Source organism: Erythrolamprus reginae, chromosome Z (assembly GCF_031021105.1).
Source record: "Erythrolamprus reginae isolate rEryReg1 chromosome Z, rEryReg1.hap1, whole genome shotgun sequence".
Lineage (NCBI taxonomy): Eukaryota > Metazoa > Chordata > Lepidosauria > Squamata > Dipsadidae > Erythrolamprus > Erythrolamprus reginae.
Genome location: NC_091963.1, coordinates 142,067,461 through 142,090,844, shown reverse-complemented (window position 1 = coordinate 142,090,844; position 23,384 = coordinate 142,067,461). Strand labels below are relative to the sequence as shown.

Here is a 23,384-nt window from a genome sequence, read left to right as displayed (position 1 = left end):
AAAAGACTCCATGGATAAGAGGGGATAAACATCACCCGCAATGAATAATGGTACTTTCTCCTTGGATTGTCTCAACCAGCATAGAAGATCCTACACAAACTTTACTCAATGGTGGTTAGCATCTCAAGGTCTTCTGGGGCCTTACAAGAGAGATGGATGGATGCATGGTTAGATAGATAGATAGATAGATAGATAGATAGATAGATAGATAGATGGATGGATGGATGGATGGATGGATGGATGGATGGATAGATAGATAGATAGATAGATAGATAGATAGATAGATAGATAGATAGAGATGATAGAGATAAATAGAGAGATTGATGATGAATATTTAACGAGAGAGAGAGCTGGATGGATGCGTTGATGGATGGATGGACAGATAGACACAGATAAACAGATAAGTGATAGAGATAAATATAGATGATAAATGTATAACTATGGAGAGAGAGGGACGATAGATAGATAGATAGATAGATAGATAGATAGATAGATAGATAGATAAATAGATAGATAGGCAGGCAGGCAGGCAGGCAGATGATAGAGATAAATAGAGAGATAGATTATTCGGAGAGGGGCGGCATACAAATCCAAATAATAAATAAATAAATAAATAAATAACTGGAGAGAGAGAGAGAGATGATAGACAGACAGAAACAGAGACAGAGAGAGGGTGAAAGACTGAGGAATTAGAGAGAGAAAGTCTGAAAGAGAGAGATAGAGACAGAAACAAAGACAGATAGAGACAGAGGCAGAGGGAGACACATAGAGAGAGACAGAAAGAGAGAAAGAAAGAAAGAAAGAAAGAAAGAAAGAAAGAGAGAGGCAGATATGCAGAGAGAGAGAGACAGAGAGAGAAATACAGAGAGAGAGAGAGAAGCATAGAGACAGAGAAACACAGAGAGAGACAGAGAAAAAGAGACAGAGACAGGGAGACAAAGAGGGAGAGGGAGGAAAAGAGAGAGAAAGACAGAAAGAGAGAGAGAGAAGGACAGAAAGAGAGAGAGATAGAGGCAGAGAGAGACAGAGAAACAGAAATACAGAGCAAGAGAGAAAGAAAGAAAGAAAGAGAGAGAGAAAAAAAAAACAGAGAAGCAGAGACAGACAGAGATATATGCACATGAATACATATACATATAGGCACACAGACACACAGAGAGAGACACACAGGCAAAAGCTGGAAATCCTCATCTCCCCTCCCTAAGCTGAGTCCCCGGAACCCCGGATCCAACCAATCACAGCCAGCCCCAGTGACAGTTGCAGAAAGAATTCTGGGTGGTGGTCTCAGCTTTCTCTTTTGCTAAGGAGCAGTGGGAAGCTGGGAAGAGACCAAAGAAAGACAAAAGGACCAGAAGGAACCTCGACCATGTTCAGGCAGCGAGCAGCGAGAATCATCCTAAAATGGATGAACCGACATAGCTCACCAGACGAGGTGGCTCATGGGGGATTATGGACATCGCAACACAGAGTGCTGTCCCTTCATGAGTACATGAGCATGCAGCTGCTGAAGGATGCTGGTGTCTCGGTACCGAAGGCACTGGTGGTGGAGACGCCTGATGAGGCCTACCAAGCCGCCGAGAAGATCGGGACAGAGGACCTCGTAGTAAAGGCCCAGGTTTTAGCCGGGGGACGCGGCAAAGGGACCTTTGAAGATGGTTTGAAAGGCGGCGTGCAGATGGTGAATTCCCCCATGGCAGCGAAGGCAATGGCCTCCCGGATGATCGGCAAAAAACTCATCACCAAGCAGACGGGTAAGAAAGGTCAGATCTGCCAGCGAGTCCTCATCTGCGAGCGCCGATACTTACGGAAAGAGTACTACTTTGCCATCAGTATGGAGAACGCCTTCCAGGGTCCAGTGTTGATCGGCAGCTCACAAGGTGGGGTCAACATCGAAGAGGTGGCGGCCGAGGAGCCGGAAGCCATCTTGAAAGAGCCGGTGAACATCGCTGAAGGTATACGAGAGGAGCAGGCCCTACGGCTGGCACGGGAGATGGGATTTTCCACCACTGCTGCAGCAACATTGGCGGCGGAGAACATGGTGAAGCTGTACCAGCTGTTCATCAAGTATGATGCACTCCTGGTGGAGATCAACCCGCTGGCAGAGGATTCAATGGGGATGGTGATGTGCATGGATGCCAAGATCAATTTCGATGACAATTCGGCATTCCGTCAGCCGCAGCTCTTCTCTCTTAAGGATTGGACGCAGGTGGAGGAGAAGGAGAAGGAAGCCGCCGAGGCAGCATTGAATTACATTGCGTTGGAGGGGAGCATCGGTTGTCTAGTTAATGGGGCAGGTTTGGCCATGGCCACTATGGACATTATCAAGCTTTACGGAGGCACGCCAGCCAACTTCTTGGACGTTGGCGGAGGGGCGACGGCAGAGCAGGTGAAGAAGGCCTTCAAGCTGATCACGTCAGACACGCAGGTCCAGGCAATCCTGGTCAATATTTTTGGCGGGATCATGCAGTGTGACATCATTGCTGAAGGGATCCTCCTGGCAGCCAAAGAACTGGATCTGAAGGTCCCCATGGTGGTACGGCTGCAGGGCAACCAGGTTGAGCGGGCAAAAGGGTTGATAGCCCAGAGCAAGCTGGAGATCTTGGCCTGTGATGACCTGGACCAGGCAGCCAGAGTGGCGGTCGGACTCTCCAAAATCCTGACGTTGGCCAAGGAGGCCCGGCTGGAAGTGACCTTCCAGTGGAGAGCTTGAGAAAGTCTTCCGAAGGGGTCTTCCATCCGGGATCAGATCCCGCCAATCTTCCACCTCCACCATTTCAGATGACCAGATCTCACCTGATCTTGCACCCCCACCACAGCCAATGACTGGATCTTGCCCGATCTTCCACATCCACCATTTCTGATGATCAGATCTCAACAGATCTTCCACCTCTACCATGATCAAAGACAAGATCTTACCAGATATTCCACCTCTACCATTTCTGATGACAAGATCTCACCAGATTTTCCACCTCCACCATTTCTGATGACTGGATCTCACCAGATCTTCCACTTCCACCAAAGCTGATGACCAGATCTCACCAGATCTTCCACCTCCACCATTTCTGATGATCGGATTTCACCAGATCTTCCACCTTCATAATTTCTGATGACCGGATCTCACCAGATCTTCTACCTCCACCATTTCTGATGACCAGATCTCACCATATTTTCCCCCTCCAATGTTTCTGATAAGATCTCACCATATTTTCTCCCTCCAACATTTCTGATGATCAGATCTCACCAGATCTTCCACCTCCACCATTTCTGATGACCAGATTCCACCATATTTTTCCCCTCCAACATTTCTGATGATCAGATCTCTCCAGATCTTCCACCTCTGTCATTTCTGATGAGCAGATATTCCATCGTCCAGTTTTTAGATGAATAAAGGCGGTCAACTGGAGACTTGTTGGATGGATCTGGTGGGTTTCTTCCCAATAAAACCCTGGAATGGAGCCAGTAGTGGATTCTGGTCTCATGAGTGTTGGGTTGACCCGTCAATGTTGGGGCCATATCTGAAGTTTTTCCCAGGTCTAGGAGCCCCCTGGATAGGTTTAGAAGCTCCCATAAAGGGTGGAAGGAAGAAAAGAAGGGAAAAGAAGGGAAGGAAGGACAAAAAGAAGGAAGGAGGGGGGATGGAGGAAAGCAGGAAATGGAACTAAACAAAAGGGTAGGGAAGGGAGGAAGGGAAGGGAAAGGAGGGGAAGGGAATGGAATGGAAGGGAAGGGAACAAAAGGAAGAAGGGAAGGGAGGAAGGAAAAAAGAAGGAAGGAACGAGAGGGAGGGAAGGAAGGGAGGGTGGAAGGAAGGAAAGAAAGGAATGGAACAAAGGGGAAGGAAGGAAGGAAGGAAGGAGAGGTGTGAGTGGAGGGTGGAAGGAAGAAAAGACGGGAACAGAATGGAAGGGAAGGGAAGGGAGGGAGGAAAAAAGAAGGAGAGGGAGGGAGGAAAGAAGAGAATGGAATAGAATAGAAGGGGAAGGAAGGGAAGGAGCCATCTGGGTGGGTTTAGAAGCCCTCATAAAGGTCTGGGCTTCTTTGGCCAGCATTAAACCACCATCCAAGAAAGCCCAATAGGGGAAGAGGGGATCATGCCTGTGTTTGAAAGTGGGGAGTTTAAGGGGTTTGTTTGTCAGCCAACAAGCCAAGTTAGAGATAGGCCGTGATTTAATGGCCTTAACAGAGAACTGCCCTTGAGGGTTGGAAGTTGGTGATTGTTAAATGAATGTTAGCTTCCTCTCCTCTTTCTCCTTCTTGCTTTTCATCCTCCTTCCTCTTCTCCTCCTGTCTCCTTCTCCCCATCTCTCTGCTCCTTCTGCTTTTTCTCTTGTTCTCCCTTCTCCTCCTCTCCTTTCCTTTCTTCCACTGTTCCTCCTCCTCCTTCCTTTTCTCCCTCTTCCTTTTCTCTCCTCTGCCTGTTTCTCCTCCTCTTTCTCCTCATCATCCTGCTTTTCCTCATCTTCCTCCTCTGCTTGTGGTCCTCCTCTTCCTCCCTCTCTCCTTCTGCTTATGCTCCTCCCTCCTTTTTCCTCCTCCTCCTCCCCTTCTCTTCCTCATGCTCCTCTTCCTCCTCCATCCTTCTCCTATTCCTCCTCCTCCTCATCTCCTCTTCCTTCCCCTCTACTTCTGCTTTTGCTCCTCCCTCCTTTTTCCTCCTCAACCTCCTCCACTTCTCCTTCTCTTTTTCCTTCTCCTCTTCCTCCTCTTTCTTCTCCTCTTTCTCCTCCACCTTTTCTTCCTGCTCCTCATCTTCCTCCTCCTCTCATTCTCTTCCTCCTCCTCTTCCTGGTCCTGTTCTTCCTTTTCCTCCTCCTTTTCCTCTTCCCCCTGCTCTTCCTCCTTCTCCTCTTCCTCCTGCTCTTCTCCTTCTCTTCCTCTTCCTCCTCCTTTCCTCCTCCTCCTCCTCTTCCTTCTCCCCTCCTCCTCTCCCTCCTTCTCCTCCTCCTCTCCATGGAATTGTGCCCCTCCTACCCCTCAACATTCCTTCCCAAGTTCTGGATACTTTAGATAATAAGGGCTCCATTCCTTACCCACAGTATTCCCGGCTCAAGGTCAAAACGTGTATGTGCATGCATGGGTCTTTCTCTCTCAGTGCACAACAGCACACAGTTGCGCAGAGAAGGAGCTACAAAATGTATAGAATAGACCCTGGGGAAAAATACCCCCCTACCAACCCCAGAATTGTTGAATAATCATTGGGTTGGGAATGTATTCTATGTATTCTATAATATAATACAATTCTATGTATTGGCTGCAGTTACCACAGACAATCACATGAGGGAGCTCAAGGCTTATTTTTCTCCCTGCCCACTGTCTTTTGTTAGGGAGGGAGGGGGGAGGACTATGACTCCCAGCAACCCCCGCGGCAGCTCCGCCCACCCCCTCCTGGCCCTCCACCCAGACAACTGAGGAAGGGAAGAAGGGGAGAGAGACAGACAAAGAAAGAGAGAAAGAAGGAAAGGGAGCAAGAAAGAGAGAGAGAGAGTAGGAGAAAGAAAGGGAGAGGGAGAGAAAGAAAGAAAGAAAGAAAGAAAGAAGGAAAGAAGGAAAGGGAGAAAGAAAGAGACAGAGTATAGGAGAAAGAAATGGAGAGAGGGAGAGAAAGAGAGAAAGAAGGAAGGAAAGGGAGAAAGAAAGAAAGAAAGAAAGAAAGAAAGAGAGAGACAAAAGGGGAAAGAGAGAGAGAAAGAAGGAAAGGGAAAAAGAAAGAGAGTAGGAGAAAGAGAGACAGAGAGAGAGAAAGAAAGAGGAGAAAGAGGGGGGAGGGAGAAAGGGAGAAAGAAAGGAAAGGGAGAAAGAAAGAAAAATAGAGATAGAAGGAGAGAGAGAGACAGAGAGAAAGAGTGAAGGAGAAAGAGAGAGAGAGAAAGAAAAAGAGAGATGAGAAAGAAAGAAGGAAGAAAGAGAGAGAGACAGAGACAAAGACAGAGACACACAGAGAATGAATGAAATAGAGAAAAAGAGAGATGATAGAGATAAATACAGAAATAGATGATGAATATATATAACTATGGAGAGAGATGATAGATAGATGGATGAGAAATAAATAAATGATAGATAGATAAAGATAAATAGAGAAATAGATGCTAAATATATAACTATGGAGATATATGATAGATAGATACATGGATGGATGGATGGATAGAGATAGAGATGATAGATGATAGAAAGATAGAGATAAATAGAGAAATAGATGATGAATATATAACTATGGAATGAGAGAGAGATGATAGATTATTATTATTATTATTATTATTATTATTATTATTATTATTATTATTATTATTTATTAAATTTACATGCCACCCCTCTCCGAAGACTCGATGAAGATAGATAGATAGATAGATAGATAGATAGATAGATAGATAGATAGATAGATAGATAGATAGATAGATAGATAGTGTTGTGATTCCGTCTGAGGCTCCTCAGGGAACGGCTGAACCTCTGCCGGCTCCATGCTCAGAGGGGGAGGATGAGGAACAGGAGGAGGAGGAGGAGGCCCAGGCAGAAGGGGAGGAGGAATATCAGGCCGAGGGAGAGGGAGAACAGCCGGAGTCCCCCGGGTTGGAGCTCTCCCCAGCAAGCAGCGTGGAGTCCTTAGATGAAAATGCACAAGCCATCATCGATCTCAGGCAGAGAAGAGCAGCACAATGAAGGGGACAATTAGCCAGGTATTTCCAGCCCTAAATAAGCAACAGCTGGGTTTGGGTGTGGTTCTCCCCAGAAAGGCTGAAAAGGCAGACCCACCCTTCATGTATTGTGGAGTATTATCTTTGGGAGTCCTGGGACCTGGCTGTGATCTTTGGCGTCTCTGATTCTGGCTTGTGGCCTTGAAGGCTGAAACCTTGGGGGGAAAGGCATGGGTCTTATTCTCTACAGTGGTGTGTGTGCCAGCAAGAAGTCTGCTGTATTGTCTGGCCGTCATGACTCTGCTGTGAAGCCTCATAGCCTGCCTGTTGGGAAGAACAGGTTTTTCTCTGTGTTTATTTTTCAAACTATAAAGTGCCTTTGCTTTTACCAGCGTGTCTGGCTGTTTTTTCCAGTTGGTGTTGAAGTCTGGGGGCACCCAGACAGAACAGATAGATAGATAGATAGATAGATAGATAGATAGATAGATAGATAGATAGATAGATAGATAGATAGATAGATAGATATAGATGATAGAAATAGATAGATGATGAATATATAATTATGGATATATATATATATCCAAGACCTTGCTGAAATTTTAAAATTAAGGGAGACTAGGATGGCACCATTTCGGCCTTGTTCTGGCCTCATCAGCTAGACACACCCTTACTGGGATTTTGAGAGTGAGGTAGGAGAAAGTAGCCTACTTTCTCCTGCCCGGCTGCCCGGCTGCCTGGCTGCACTCACTCTTGGCGATGACCAGGGCAGCACTGCCCTTTTGGTTTAATATTAACCACACTACCACAGAGATTTTTCTTGTTACACAACAAGTTTTATTGGGTGACAACTGTGCTCAGACATGAAAATATGCCGCTCAGACACTATGCTTTTCTGCCAACACCAAAAAAATTAGAGGGAACATTACTTCAGAGGATAATCAGAACTGCAGAGAAAACAACTGCTGCCAATCTGCCTTCCATTGAGTACCTGTATATTGCACGAGTCAAAAAGAGGGTGGTGAAAATATTTACTGACCCCTTGCATCCTGGACACAAACTATTTCAACTCTTACCCTCAAAACGTCGCTACAGAGCACTGCACACCAAAAAAACTAGACACAAGAACAGTTTTTTCCTGAATGCCATCACTCTATTAAACAAATAATTCCCTCAATACTGTCAAACTTTTTACTAAGTCTGCACTTCTATTTCTACTAGTTTTTTCTCATCATTCCTATCATCCTTTTCCTCCCACTTAGGACTGTATGACTGTAACTTGTTGCTTGTATCCTAAGATTTTTATTAATATTGATTGTTTCTTCATTGATTATTTGACACCTAGGACAATCATTAAGTGTTGTACCACATGACAAATGTATCTTTTTCTTTTATGTACGCTGAGACAAATTTCCTTGTGTCCAATCACCCTTGACCAATAAAGAATTCTATTCTATTCTAATGTCAAATTGAAAAAAAAAACTATTTGCTGAAAGCAACTAATTAGATTGCATTCAAAGGGTAAGGTGTTAAAACCAGTGTCATTTTTTTCATTAGTTGCGCCTTCTTATTCAGATTAGATTTCAAATTAGATCCTCTAATCATCTTTGTATCTTCTTCTTCATTAGATATTACCTACTCTACTGATTGGGACTCAGAATCTATATGCTGAAATCAACTAATTAGCTTACATTCAAACGCTATGGTGGTAACCTCAGTTTCATTTTTTCCTTAATTGCTCCTTCTTATTCAGATTAGGTCTCAGCACAATGATATAGCATTTAGGGGAAAATATACAGAGCAGTAATCCTGCTGCTGAAGCTAAAATGGAGAAAATCTCCACAGCAACCATGTACTTTCCCTTGGTACTCAAATAGGTGGGAACAAATGACACCCAGACACTGCAAAAGACCAACATGCTGAAGGTGATAAATTTGGCCTCATTAAAGGTATCAGGCAAATTCCTAGCTAGGAAGGCCACAGTGAAACTGACAGCAGTCAAGAACCCCAAAAAGCCAAGGACAACATAAAACATTGTTGTGGAACCTTCATTACATTGTAGAACAATTTCTTCAGCCATGGAGTGCATGTCAGAATCTGGGAAGGGAGGAGAAATTATAAGCCACACTACACAAATGCAGAATTGTGTTAGGGAGCAAGATAGGACAATAGAGATAGCTAGCCTTTTCCCCACCCATTTTCTCATATTGGAGCCAGGCTTGGTGGACATGAAAGCAAGGACCACTATGATTGTTTTCCCCAATATACAAGAAAGAGCTATAGAGAAGATGACACCGAAAGCAGTTTGTCGCAAGAGACATTTGACTTGGTTAGGTTGCCCAATGAAGAGCAAATTGCAAAGGAAAGAGAGCAGGAGAGCAGCAAGAAGGCTATAAGTCAGGTTCCTATTATTGGCTTTCACAATAGGTGTGTCCTGATATTTCATGAATATTTTGAGCACCACAGCTGAGATGGCAGAAAAGGAGATTGCAATCACTTCCAAAGAAATTCCCAAAGGTTCTTCATAAGTTAAATAAATTATATGTTTTGGAAGGCAACTATCTTTATCCTTGTTTGGATATTGATCCTCTGGACAAGGGAAACAGTCATCTAAGTCTGAAAAAGAAACCATTCATAGAAACATTATTATTTTGAAGCATATTCATTTCATTTTCAGTTGCACTGATTTTACAATATTCTGTAGACTTAATTAGATTCCAATTTTATTATTGCAATGACCTTTATATTGTTCTGCCCTGAGGATCATTTCAAAAACGTAAGTATCTAACCATTGCATATCCACAGTTCTCTATTTCAAAAGCATAACTTTTATCACCATTAAATCTATGGAAGTTACTGGGCCAAATTATAAGTGAGATCACCTTTCTTCAATAATATCTGTCTTTCTAAATAAGTTTGATAGAGGGGTATTGTTAAATTGGGGAGTTCCTACTCCGACAGAACTCAGTTGAGGCTTGACTTTCAAACAGGGAACTTTATGCTCTCTACATGGGGCTACCTTTGGAAACTTCAGATCGTGCAGAATGCAGCTGCGAGAGCTGTCATGGGCTTACCTAGGCATGCCCATGTTTCACCATCACTCCGCAGTCCGCATTGGCTGCCGATCAATTTCCAGTCACAATTCAAAGTGTTGGTTATGACCTTTAAAGCCCTTCATGGCATTGGACCAGAATATCTCCGAGACCGCCTCCTGCCGCACAAATCCCAGCGACCGATTAGGTCCCACAGAGTGGGCCTTCTCCGGGTCCCGTCAACTAAACAATGTTGGTTGGCGGGCCCCAGGGGAAGAGCCTTCTCTGTGGTGGCACCGACTCTCTGGAACCAACTCCCCCCATAGATTAGAACTGCCCCTACTCTTCCTGCCTTCCGTAAACTCCTTAAAACCCACCTTTGCCGTCAGGCATGGGGGAATTGAAACATCTCCCCCTGGGCATGTTTAATTTATACATGGTATGCTTGTGTGTGTGTCTGTTAGTATATGGGGTTTTTTAAATCTTTAAATATTTTAAACTTAGTCGGATTATTTATGATTTGTTCTACTTTGTTGTGAGCCGCCCAGAGTCTTCGGAGAGGGGCGGCATACAAATCTAAATAATAAATAATAAATAAATAAATAAATAAATAAATAAATAAATAAATAAATAAATAAATAAATAAATAAATAAATAAATAAATAAATAAATAAATAAATAAATAAATAAATAAATAAATAAATAAATAAATAAATAAATAAATAAATAAATAAATAAATAAATAAATAAATAAATATTTCTTCCATTTCAGCAACACACTCCAGCTCAGCAAAAGAACAGCAACCAGGCTTCTGACAGCTCCTTTTATAGTTTAACTGTCAGACAGCCAACCAATCAGAATGCTTTAACTTCCCACTCAAAGGCTTCTTGTGTTTTAATCATCAGGTGTCAGGGTGTGATGCTGTGAGGGCATGGCATATCCCTAATTTACCAGGTACATTTGAAATGCAGCAGAGGTGAATTGTGGCCCATTGTCAGTAACTATGACATTGGGGAGGCCAACTATGACTTCAGGTTACAAAAAGCTTATCTAAAATTGTCAAGATCATTTGAAAACTGCTTGTGGTCATCAAAACCAGCTCAACCCATTTGGAGTAAGTATCCACAATGAACAAGAACATGCATCACTGCACTTGGGCAGCCAAGTCTATATGCAGCCTGGCCCATGGAGCCCTAGAGGTTTCCCATTCATGGACGGGAGCTGAAGATGGGGCTGGTTATGGATGCTGACAGGTTGGGGATTAGGACACCCAAACATCTATTTCTTGATTCATCCCAGGCCACCACACATAGCTCCAGCCAAGTGCCTTCATATGTATAATCCCCAGATGGCCAGTCTATACGCAGTGGGAATTATCACCCTACTTCCCTATATCAGATAACCCTGTTGGATTGAGATCTCATACTAATTAGGAAGGATTGAAATTGGGCAAGTACAGGTTTAGTTGGCCATCTCCTATGAGCCCAATCGGGCCCCATGATACGTAGAATCAATTTTGGTCATGGCTACTACCTGACTTGCAGAGATTGGGCTCTGCTATTTTTCAACGAGGAGGGCAGATGCTGCAGGAGCCGGGCCTATCAGTGGTTTAGGCAGTGGGCAACAGCTTAAGCCATCACCATGCCCTAAAAACTTGCCAGGCCTGTATTGGAGTTGGTAATTGTACCCAGCTAAGAATTCAGAGCACCTTGCCATGCAGAGAGACATCATCTGAGGGCTTTAGGCCCCGAGTCTTCGGAGAGGGGCGGCATACAAATCTAATGAATTGAATTTAATTGGATTTATTGATCCCCAGCAAGTAAGCTCAACAGAGGCTTATTGTCAGTGATGAGGTAAAAATGGTGTCCATAAAGATAACCAGATAACCTTACCCCTGCTATGCATACTGGGGCCTCGTGATCAATATGGCCGTAGTTAAGCTCAGTTAGGGACAGGGTTCTGGAATAATAGGTTATTGGGGGGGGCTCTGCCCTATTAGGCAGGATGTGGGAAGTATCAGGACCAGGGGCAAGTGGTTACTATACTGTACAAGAACAGTCTGAGCTGTAAGTAAGTTTAAGCCCAGCATTCCAAAGGAAGACAGCTCTTAACCTTTATGTTCTCCTCACATTTACTATACATTTGTACTCCACTGGGTCCTTTTAGACCCGGAGTAAAAAAGGTTGGTTTTATCTACTAAAATTGAATTTTTGAATACTTTTTTCACTAATATACTAATTTGAACATTTCTGAACACAATGAAATGAAAAATGAAATGAAACAAATAATGCTTATAGAATAGAATAAAATAGAATAGAATAGAATAGAATAGAATTTTATTGGCCAAGTGTGATTGGACAAACAAGGAATTTGTCTTGGTGCATATGCTCTCAACGTACATAAAAGAAAAAGATACATTTGTCAAGAATCGTGTGGTACAACACTTAATGATTGTCATAGGGTCAAATAAGCAATGAAGATACATTATAGAGGTCCTCAATGGAAGGCAGGTTGGCAGCAATTGTTTTTCTGCAGTTCTGATTATCCTCTGAAGTCTGTGTCGGTCCTGTTGAGTTGCAGCACCATACCAGACAGTTATAGAGGTTCAGATGACAGACTCAACAATTCCTCTGTAGAACTGTATCAGCAGCTCCTTGGGCAGTTTGAGTTTCCTGAGCTGGTGCAGAAAGAATATTCTTTGCTGTGCTTTTTTGATGATGTTTTTGGTGTTAGGTGACCATTTTTGGTCTTGAGATATGATAGAACCTAGAAATTTGAAGGTCTCTACTGTTGATACTGTGTTGTTTAGTATTGTGAGAGGTGGAAGGGTGGAAGGGTTTCTCCTAAAGTCTACCACCATTTTTACGGTTTTGAGTGTGTTCAGTTCTAGATTGTTCTGGTCACACCGCAAGGATAGTTATTCAACTTCTTGTCTGTATGCGGATTCATCATTAGGTTTAGGTTTAGGTTTATTGGATTTATATGCCGCCCCTCTCCGCAAACTCGGGGCGGCTCACAACAATAAAAAAAAAAAAAAAAAACAGTACAGTACACAATACCAAATCCAATGCCCACCCATCCAGATTCCAATTGAAATTAATAATCTCATAAAAAAAAACAAAAACAAAACAGTATATATAAAAAACAGGCACACAGTCAATCAATCAACAAAACAACATGGGCAAGGGGGAGGTGTTTTAGTTCCCCCATGCCTGACGGCAAAGGTGGGTCTTAAGGAGTTTACGAAAGGCAGGGAGGGTGGGGGCAATCCTAATCTCAGGGGGGAGCTGGTTCCAGAGGGTCGGGGCCCCCACAGAGAAGGCTCTTCCCCTGGGTCCCGCCAGACGACATTGTTTAGTCGACGGGACCCGGAGAAGGCCAACTCTGTGGGACCTAACCGGTCGCTGGGATTCGTGCGGCAGGAGGCGGTCCCGAAGATATTCTGGTCCGGTGCCATGAAGGGCTTTATAGGTCATAACCAACACTTTGAATTGTGACCGGAAACTGATCGGCAGCCAATGCAGACTGCGGAGTGTTGGAGTGATATGGGCATACTTGGAGAAGCCCATAATTGCTCTCGCAGCTGCATTCTGCACGGTCTGAAGTTTCCGAACACTTTTCAAAGGTAGCCCCATGTAGAGAGCGTTACAGTAGTCGAGCCTCGAGGTGATGAGGGCATGAGTGACTGTGAGCAATGACTCCCGGTCCAAATAGGGCCGCAACTGGCGCACCAGGCGAACCTGGGCAAACGCCCCCCTCGCCACAGCTGAAAGGTGTTTTTCTAATGTGAGCTGTGGATCGAGGAGGACGCCCAAGTTGCGGACCCTCTCTGAGGGGGTCAATAATTCCCCCCCAGGGTAATGGACGGACAGATAGAATTGTCCTTGGGAGGCAAGACCCACAGCCACTCCGTCTTGTCTGGGTTGAGTTTGAGTTTGTTGACACCCATCCAGGCCCCAACAGCCTCCAGGCACCGGCACATCACTTCCACTGCTTCGTTGACTGGACATGGGGTGGAGATGTACAACTGGGTATCATCGGCATATTGATGATACCTCATCATTGTCTCAAATGAGTCCGATCACTGTTGTATCTTCTGCAAACTTCAGTAGTTTAACAGATGGATCGTTTGAGATGCAGTCATTAGTGTATAGAAAGAAGAGAACTGGTGAGAGTACACAGCCTTGGGACGCACCTGTGCTAATTGTACATGTATCTGATATGATTTTTCCTAGCTTCACCTGCTGCTTGTGATCCACTTACATGTGTGTTCAGGTACCTCTAGCTGATTTAGTTTGGTTAAAAGAATGTCCAGTATGATGGTATTGAATGCTGAACTGAAGTCTACAAAAAAGACCCTAGCGTAGGTCATTGGAGATTCAAGATGTTGAAGGGTGTAGTGTAGAGCCATATTAACAGCATCATCTGTTGATCTCTTTGCTTGGTATGCAAATTGCAGGAGGTCTAACAGTGGATCCGTGATGGTTTTCAAGTGGAAAATCACTAGCTTATCAAAGGTTTTCATAACTACAGATGTTAGAGCAACTGGTCTTTAGTCATTCAGTTCCTTGATGGAGGGCTTCTTCGGCACTGGGATGATAGTAGAGCATTTGAAGCAGGAAGGAACATAGCATCACTCCAGTGATTTGTTGAAGATTTGGGTGAAGATGGGGGCCAATTGGTCAGCACAGACTTTTCAGCAAGAAGGAGTTATCTTGTCTGGGCCTCGTGCTTTTCCAGGCTTCTGTCTGTGAAATAAACCTTTCACTTCCTTTTCTGTGATCACTAGGGGTTGTAAACCCAATGGGATGGGTTCAGTTGTAGAAGATTTAGCTGTTTTGGGTGTGTCTGGGATGGAGGTTGTGCAGATAAGTGGTTGTGGTTTCTTTTCAAACCTGGAGTAGAACACATTCAGGTCACCTGCCAATTGCTGATCTCCTTCAGCTTGGGAAGGTGGTTTGCTGTAACCAGTGATGTTTTTGAGTTTGGTTTGTTTATTTTGCTCAGAAATCCCCCCCCCCCCGCAGTGTGCAATTTTTGCACTATATATATATATATTAGCCTGCAAAATCTGAGGTTTTTTTTACTATCTTCGGCATTGGCATACTAATTTGAGCATTTCTGAACATAATGAAATGAAAAATGAAATGAAAAATTGATGCTTATTTTTTATGCTGTGTGCAATTATTTCACTTTATATATAGATTAGCCTGCCAGTTCCAAATTTTTTGACTATCTTTGGCATTGCCATACTAATTTGAACATTTCTGAACATAATGAAATGAAAAATTAAATGAAAACATTGATGTTTTGTTCAAAAGATTATACACTTGTGCTCCTCCGGGTCATATTTGACCTGAACTAAAAAAAAGTAGTTTTTATCTATCTATCTATCTATCTATCTATCTATCTATCTATCTATCTATCTATCTATCTATCTATCTATCTATCTATCCATCCATCCATCCATCCATCCATCCATCCATCCATCCATCCATCCATCCATCCACCCACCCACCCACCCACCCACCCACCCACCCACCCACCCACCTACCTACCTATTAGAATATGAAGTGAAAAGAAATGAAAACTATGGAAAATTTGCCAATGCAAAATTATCTTTACTTCCAAAAAGTAATGACAAAGGTTTCTGGCAAAACAACCCAACCCCTGTTTATTTTTTTTCAAGAAAAAATAGGAAGGAATAATTCAAATCTACTGAGGCTCCAAATTAGAATAAACTTATTGGTTTTATCACCAAATAGCTCACAGAAGTATGAAAAAAATATGTTTCATTATGTTGTAAAACTCAATATTTTCAATCAATATATTTATTAAAATATTTATTTATTAAAAATAAACCCCCACTTATAATTATTATATCATTGATTCATTTAATACAATCATTTGCTTACCTAATTGATCAGCTATTTTCCCTTTTGGACACATTTTACAGTCATAACAGCAAGATAATTTTCCTTCCACTTTTATCTTACTATGGCCAAGCGAACACTCTTTGTTACATAGGGACAGTGGTAATGCCTGCTTGTAAATAAAACCAAAATTCGCAGAAAAAAAGATGGCAGATTATTCTTTTTATCAATTACACATATGCAAACTCCTCATATATATCCAAACACTGGTTTTACAATTTTCCAGTTTTATTCCTGGTGCAAATTCACTGTTGAATGTTCAAGGGCTTCTTATTCCATACTATTCCATTAATCTATTAATCATTACCAATAATTATATTCTAAAAATAAAAAAAAACATTTATTTGACTTTTATGCACCCAATCCCTCTAACCTCCTTGAGATCCCATTTTTAAATTTGTGTTAGGTTACTTTCCTTTACTGATTAGTTTTTAAGTGATTTTTAAGGGGAAAAAATATATCTTCTGTAATGAATTTTGTGTCTTATTTGAAATGCTGCTCCATTATGATTACATAATTAAATAATAGACAAATGTGTGAGAAAACAGAAAAAGTCTGTGTGTTTCAATCATATATTACAATAATTTTTGACATGTATATTGATTGTGATTTATATATATATCAATATACCAGGGTGATTTGACACAAAAAACATGTAACTCTTCCCTTGTACAGAGATGAAGGAATTGGATACTGTAGCCTAGAGGTTAATTCTCTGCCTTACAAGGCAAAGGCAAAGGCTGCAGGTTCAACTTCCAGTGAGGGTTAGCTAATGAGGCCAAAATAAGGCTGAAATAGATCTATCCTAGTCTCCCTTAATTTTCAAATTCAGCAAAAATGTGACATATATATATATATACATACCATAAATATATATAAAACCATATATTAAAATAAAACCATAAATATATTATATCTCATATATTTATGGTTTTATTTTAATGTTTTATGCCACCCAAAGTTGCTCTGTTGTAAAATGGGTTGCAAACAAATTAAATAAATAAAAGAAATATCTGAAATTGATTTTAAGAACAAAGTTTCTACAAGTTATTTCAATGATTCAAAGAAAGCCATGTAAAAATATTACTGCACTTGGATTAGCATAATTAGTTAGTTAGGTAGCTAGATAGACAAAGTCTCCAACTATTTGCAAGGAATATAAATCCTTCCATTTGCCACTATCCTGTCAGAGCTGAAGAAACTGCTTGGATGAGAATTGAAACATCTTCCAAGAAAAAACCAAGAATGTCCAGTTTTCTCATGAAAAAGTACCTTTAGGGTCTCCAGCAAAAATTCCCTATTCCATATTGGTGTTTTTTGAATGTGAGAATGTCATCGTTCCAAGTAATGCATTTATAGAAAACAGAACTCTGATGCAGGTAAAGGCAAGGTGTCCCCTTATACATAAGTCTGAGTTGGGGGAAGGAGCTCATCTCCATTTCAAAGCCGAAGAGCCAGTGCTGTCTGAAGATGTCTCCATACTGATGTGGCTGGCATGATTAAATGCCAAAAGTGGATGGAATGTGGTATTTTTTCACCAAACATGGTTTCTATTTTTCTACTTGCATTTTTACATGCTTTCAAGCTGTTAGATTGGCAGAAGCTGGGACAAGTAATGGGAGCTCACCTTGTTAGCAATACAGTGGTACCTCGGTTCTCGACCACAATTTGTTCCAGAAGTGTGGTCAAGAACCAATTTGGTTGAGTACCGAATTAATTTATCCCATAGGAAATAATGGAAATGGATTTAATTGGTTCCCAGCCCCTGTTGACTCGCTGGGAACCAATTAAATCTATGTTCTTTATTTCCTATGGGATAAAAAATCTGAGGAGCTCTATAGTCTAAGCGCTCAAGCTGCAGGAAGGGTGGGGGTGGCTGCAATCCTGGCAGCTTTGGGGGGCTCCTTTCCTCAGTGCTTCATCTTGTTACCTGTAGGCAGCTGCACCAACTTTCTCCTTCCCGGCGGCAGCAACGGCGGCAGCTTCCCTTCGAGTAGCAACAGTGCCAGGAATGTCACGTAATGAAGCGAAGCTGCTGGAGCGGCGGCAACTGCTTTCCCTTCATCACATGATGTTCCTGCCACTGTTGCTCCTTGAAGGGAAGCCGCCGCATTGAGGAAAGGAGCCCCCCGAAGCTTCCGGGATTGCAGCCGCCCCCGGCGGTAACATTTCGGATAATTAACAAAATTTTCTGTGGCTGTTCGGTATCTGAATTTTTGTTCGGATACCGAAGGAAATTTTTGCTGAAAATTTTGTTCGGTATCCGAAATGTACGACAACCAAGGCATTCAAGAACCGAGGTACCACTGTACTAGGGATTCAAACCACTGAACTTCTGACTTTTCGATCAACAAGCTTATATTTCTTAGCCACTGAGCCACCATGTCCCTGTCCAATACAGGTAGCTTCCTAAAAAAATAAATTCTTTCCTCCCCACTCTCACCCAGTGGCAACTCTGAAGCTGTAAAGATGGCCCCAGCCAGATTTACTTCAGGGTTGACAGAGACAGTTGTTAAGTGAGTTTTGCTCCATTTTATGACTTTTCTCACTACAGTTGTTAAATGAATCTCTACAGTTGTTAAATTAGTAACAACTGTTGTTAAGTGAATCTGGTTTCTCCAATTACTGGCAAAAGATGATCACAAGACTCTAGGACACTGCCATAAATACAAGTCACTTGCCAAGCTTTTGAATTTTGCTCACATGACTGCTAAATTCTTGCTTAATGCATGGGTTACTATGATTGTTTAATCATTTATTCATCAATCCGTGGCTAATAATTTCAGAAAAAGGAGAAATTCAGACACACCTGATTAAATATGTGAGGCCAAACAGCTTCCTTGTCAAAAATGGTAAGGAGCTTTCCTGAGGGAGCCAGGGGATCGATCTTTCCAATTTGAATTTTCAGAAAGGACGTATTTGGAAATGTGACCCAATTAAAAATATCAAGTCCAGTTTCTAATTCTCCATTGGGGCCAAAAGAAACCTGTTCTCCAGCACTGTTGTTAAAGGAGACTTGTTGCAAAAAACGGTGAAGCTAAAGAAGATGACCGCCCAAAAAGAGGAAAGAAACAAGAAAGTTGTCAGGAATCATTGAAGGGATGGGAAAAATTTCAATTATTTCTTTTAATTTGGCCTAGACTTAAAGAAAAATAAGCTGTTCCATTTTGCCACAGTCCCCACTATTTCAAACTGGTAAAAAAATATAGTTTTCTCAAATGCATTTTTAACTCTAGGCTGAAAAACAGTCAGATGAGAATTCAAGAAAGGTACAGTTCTGAGAAATCACTTTGTTTTGATTCAGCATTTCAGAAATGGGGAATTCAGTGTTCTGCCATATAATAATAGGCAAGATAGAGAGTGGCATGTTAATAATGGTCAGAATTAAGAGAAATTAAGGTAGTTAATTAAGAGAAATAGGAGTTAGAATCTCGAAGATTACAAGACAAAGATTAATCTCACTACTAGTGTCGTTTTTTGTATTGTATTTGTATTTAGTAGATTTGTATGCTGCCCCTCTCCGAAGACTCGGGGTGGCTAACAACAATATAAAAAGACAATGTAAACAAATCTAATATTAAAACAATCTAAAAAAAACCAATTTAAAGAACCACTCATACATACAAGCATACCATGTATAAATTCTATAAGCCATGGGGGAAGGGAAATTTCAATTCCCCCATGCCTGATGACAGAGGTGGGTTTTAAGGAGCTTGCGAAAGGCAAGGTGGGTGGGGGCAACTCTGATATCTGGGGGGAGCTGGTTCCAGAGGGCCGGGGCCGCCACAGAGAAGGCTCTTCTCCTGGGTCCGCCAAATGACATTGCTTAGTCGACGGGACCCGGAGAAGGCCAACTCTGTGGGACCTAACTGGTCGCTGGGATTCGTGCGGCAGAAGGCGGTCCCAGAGATATTCTGGTCCAGTGCCATGAAGAGATTTATAGGTCATAACCAACACTTTGAATTGTGACCAGAAATTGATCGGCAACCAATGCAGACTGCGGAGTATTGGTGTAATATGGGCATACCTTGGGAAGCCCATGATTGCTCTCTCAGCTGCATTCTGCACAATCTGAAGTTTCTGAACATTTTTCAAAGGTAGCCCCATGTAGAGAGCATTACAGTAGTCGAACCTTGAGGTGATGAGGGCATGAGTGACTGTGAGCAGTGAGTCCCGGTCCAGGTAGGGCCGCAACTGGTGCACCAGGCGAACCTGGGCAAATGCCCCCCTCGCCACAGCTGAAAGATGTTTCTCTAATGTCAGCTGTGGATCAAGGAGGATGCCCAAGTTGCGGACCCTCTCTGAGGGGGTCAATAATCCCCCCCCAGGGTTATGGACAGACAGATGGAATTGTCCTTGGGAGGCAGAACCCACAGCCACTCCGTCTTATCCGGGTTAGGCTTGAGTCTGTTGACACCCATCCAGACCCCAACAGCCTCCAGGCACCGGCACATCGCTTCCACTGCTTTGCTGTAACTTATTAATTTTCATTAATTTTTTATGAGTATCAGTAATTAATATGTATTAATGTTATGAGGGGAAAGCACTGTAATTATGAAACTACCATTAAATGATATTATGAGTATGATGAATATTACTCCAAATAACTGTAACCAGGCAACATACTGTATGTGGATTTTATGCATGTTGCTCTTTTTATCTTTATTATTTTAAAAAAAGATAGAAAGTAGCATGGTGGCCTTGTAAAGACCTTTGCATCCCATTTAGAAGTTAAGAGATCAATCTTAAGCAGTGACATCTGTTTCTCCATGAGGGCACAAAGAGACAATATCTGCTGTGAACTTTGTGTAGCACCAGGAAGGGCATCTGGCCAGTAAATACTCAACTCCATCCAGTTGCCATTAATTTTTTTTCATATGAAACTATCAACTATTTCTACATAGCTTTCAAAACTATCTATAAAGCATTCTAGCTGTTAAAACAACACAACACAACATTTGTATGCCACCCCTACGGAGAGGGGCGGCATACAAATGTGATAAATTAAATAGATAGATAGATAGATAGATAGATAGATAGATAGATAGATAGATAGATAGATAATAAATAAAACCAGTCTCCTATTCTATTACTTGATGGTTTCCCCAATTTTTGTATTAGGCAACATTACTTGCCAGGGTGATTGGAGGAAGAGTTTCCATCTCATCTCATTCATTTTTTGTCCCCCTCTGAGTTTGGAAGACCGTATGGCCTTCAGAGCATATGCCACAGCATAGACTGCATTGTAGATACTGTAACTATGTCCATTCATGGTGGTCTCAAAGACAGAATTAGGAAGAGTCTCCAGCTTCTCTTCTCCAGTGCAGATCTTTTCAGCTTTCCCATCTATAATATCACTGCTGAAGAATGAGCATTCAAACGCATCGTTCCAGAAATTCCTAATAAACCCATCGTCTTTTTCTAAGTTTGGTTTTCTCTTCTGCAGAAATTTTTGGAATTCAGCCACTTCCTCTGAGGGAATTGCAAAAGAAAGTGCACCATGGAGAAAATCAATGGGCAACTGTCTTTGCATTAGAATGGATGTGAATTCCATCTGGGCTGTCATGATCCAAACTTTGGCCTTTCTTTCCTTTGGAATATTATCATAGTTGAAAACATAGATCAGTAGTCTCAAAGTCACCAAACCTGTAATTTCAGCACTTAAAATAACTGCAATCACTGTACTCTCCATGATCACTTTGCATACTTTATCTGCATTTTCCATCCATTCAGCAGCTGCATTACCATATATCATTTGGGGAAGACATTCTATAAAGTCAAAGCAGATTCCTCTCTCTGCAAATGTGGAAAGACTCTTTTGAATAAATCTGTCCCTATCGTCTTCAAACAAAGAAACTAACCCAACCCATGTCCATCCAAAATGTAACAATAAGTGCAGTATTCCTTTAAATTGGTGTTTCTCATCCGGGAACATCCATTTGATAAATGATGCTGTTTCAGTATTCATCAATGGAGCTGATCCATATGTGATCTAAATGGAGAAACTCAAAAAAACATAAAAATGAAAAATTTATTCCAAAATAAAACAAAAATTAAAAACCAATGCATGTGGATTTATTTAATTCATTCTGTAGGTTTGAGTGGGATACAAAAATAGGATGCCTAATAATTAATTTTACACATCTGCAATTTTGCTCATCAAACAAAAAGGGACAATTCTTTCAATACATTTTTACTTGTGGTTTTGCTCAAATTTTCATTTCAGTAACCCATCTTTAGAATGTAATAAATGGTGAACTTCTCATATTCTCAATAGGAGAAGTTTTGTGTCTCACCTGGGAAAATTTGTAGTTGCATAGCGTGATTGCCATGTTGTAACAGGTGAAACTACGGGCTCCTCCAAGGACAACTACTGTGTTGGTTTGGTCATTGCATTTGTAGTTGGGTATAAATTTATTCTTTGCAGATAAAAATTCCATTGCTAATTGGTAAGTTGTACTTTCCACAGTATAGTCAGTAGCAATATGAAAACCAAGGCTAACATTGGGTAAAATCCCAGAATGTTCATTGATCTCCTTTACAGCAAATGCCAGAGCCAAAGTGTGCTGGTAATTATGAGTGATGAACCTTCAGCGAGAGTTAGAAACTATCAATATATTTCTGTTTCAGAATTGGATAGCTGTTTTAATTTATAAATGTGCTTAATTTATACATATAAATTGTAGATATCTAAAGATATAACAGATGAGTGCTTATTTTTTGTTTTGAACATCTGAAATTTGGTCTCTAACAAATAGGCCTAGATTGTACCAACTAGGAAATACTGACTTAGTTTTGGTTACTTAATATCAAGCTAAGACACCATTTAGTCAGACCCATTTGAAATAAGGTGTTCAGTTTTGGAGACATCCTTTAAAAAAAGAGCTGAGAGACAAAATATAACAGGAAATATTAGAGGAACTGAATATATTCAACTTAGAATTCAGAAGGAATTAGGGTACATGACTGAAACCTTTAAATGAATCCAGAAGTATGAATATGGTTCTAGATGGCAGTATTCTCAATATTAATTATAACATAAGAACATGGGGCATAATCTCACAGTGACAGGAGCGAAGTTAAAACTTAATTTTAGATAGTGTTACTTCACAAAAAGTGTAGGGGAATCATAACCAACTTCCAGAGAAGGTAGTAGATTAATCATCAGTAACTGAGTTAAAACTTGCTGGGAATAAATACATAATCATCATCAGCCAAAACATTTTTCCATCAGTTTTCTTCCTTTTTTTTTCTAGATTGCAGTATTATCTCCATCTTATCCATATTTACATTTAAAAATGACTAAACATTGTCACTGGAACAGATAACAACCGAATAGCAACTAATACCTTTAAGCATAAAAATAGAAGAAATACTGCTTTTAGATTGCAATGGATGGGGAAGAGATGATGTGGTATGAGGAGAAGGAGAAGTAGTTTGATACTTACAGGTACTGATCAATGACTTCAGAAGAAGGAGGGCTTTGAAAAGTGATCTCATGTGTAAGAAAGAAAACCTGATAAATAATAGCAGCAATGATTAAATCTCCAGACTGGTAATATTTATGAACAATTGGAAGAGGATTGCTAAGCTGGCAGGTGGAAGGAAGAGAAATGCTCATCATATTTGGGGGGGAAAGTAAAACCAATGTTCTGAATACAACAAAATAATTGTAATATGTAGTCATTGTAGATATCAAACAGTAGCTTCTTCATTACCATTCAACTGAAGACCACTTATTAATTGTATCCAAAGTTAAGATAATGAATTTTATTTAAAGTTAACAGAATAA

At 41.3% G+C, this 23,384-nt stretch overlaps 2 protein-coding genes across 2 annotated transcripts; one reads left to right on the top strand and one right to left on the bottom strand.

The window, feature by feature from the left end:
- Nucleotides 1-1,489: 1,489 nt before the first annotated feature.
- On the top strand, nucleotides 1,490-2,710 carry LOC139154243 (succinate--CoA ligase [ADP-forming] subunit beta, mitochondrial-like). The gene has a single exon (XM_070728671.1). It carries the CDS (start codon nucleotides 1,490-1,492, stop codon nucleotides 2,708-2,710), a length of 1,221 nt encoding a protein of 406 aa, XP_070584772.1.
- A 5,636-nt stretch (nucleotides 2,711-8,346) lies between these two features.
- LOC139153074 (vomeronasal type-2 receptor 26-like) lies at nucleotides 8,347-21,560 on the bottom strand. The gene is made up of 4 exons (XM_070726634.1): nucleotides 20,724-21,560; nucleotides 18,402-18,629; nucleotides 15,575-15,701; nucleotides 8,347-9,242 (listed from the first exon to the last, which is right to left on the bottom strand). The coding sequence occupies exons 1-4, from the start codon at nucleotides 21,558-21,560 to the stop codon at nucleotides 8,347-8,349; spliced, it is 2,088 nt and encodes a 695-aa protein (XP_070582735.1).
- Nucleotides 21,561-23,384: the final 1,824 nt, after the last annotated feature.

Excerpts from the sequence above, each read along its gene's own strand:
- LOC139154243 (XM_070728671.1), top strand. The coding sequence starts at position 1,490 with ATGAGCATGCAGCTGCTGAAGGATGCTGGTGTCTCGGTACCGAAGGCA.
- LOC139153074 (XM_070726634.1), bottom strand. The coding sequence starts at position 21,560 with ATGAATACTGAAACAGCATCATTTATCAAATGGATGTTCCCGGATGAG. Across the intron at positions 15,702-18,401 it reads GGCCTCACATATTTAATCAG|GCATTACCACTGTCCCTATG; the intron begins GTGTGTCTGAAT and ends ATTTACAAGCAG. Across the intron at positions 9,243-15,574 it reads GAAAATAGCTGATCAATTAG|ACTTAGATGACTGTTTCCCT; the intron begins GTAAGCAAATGA and ends TTTCTTTTTCAG.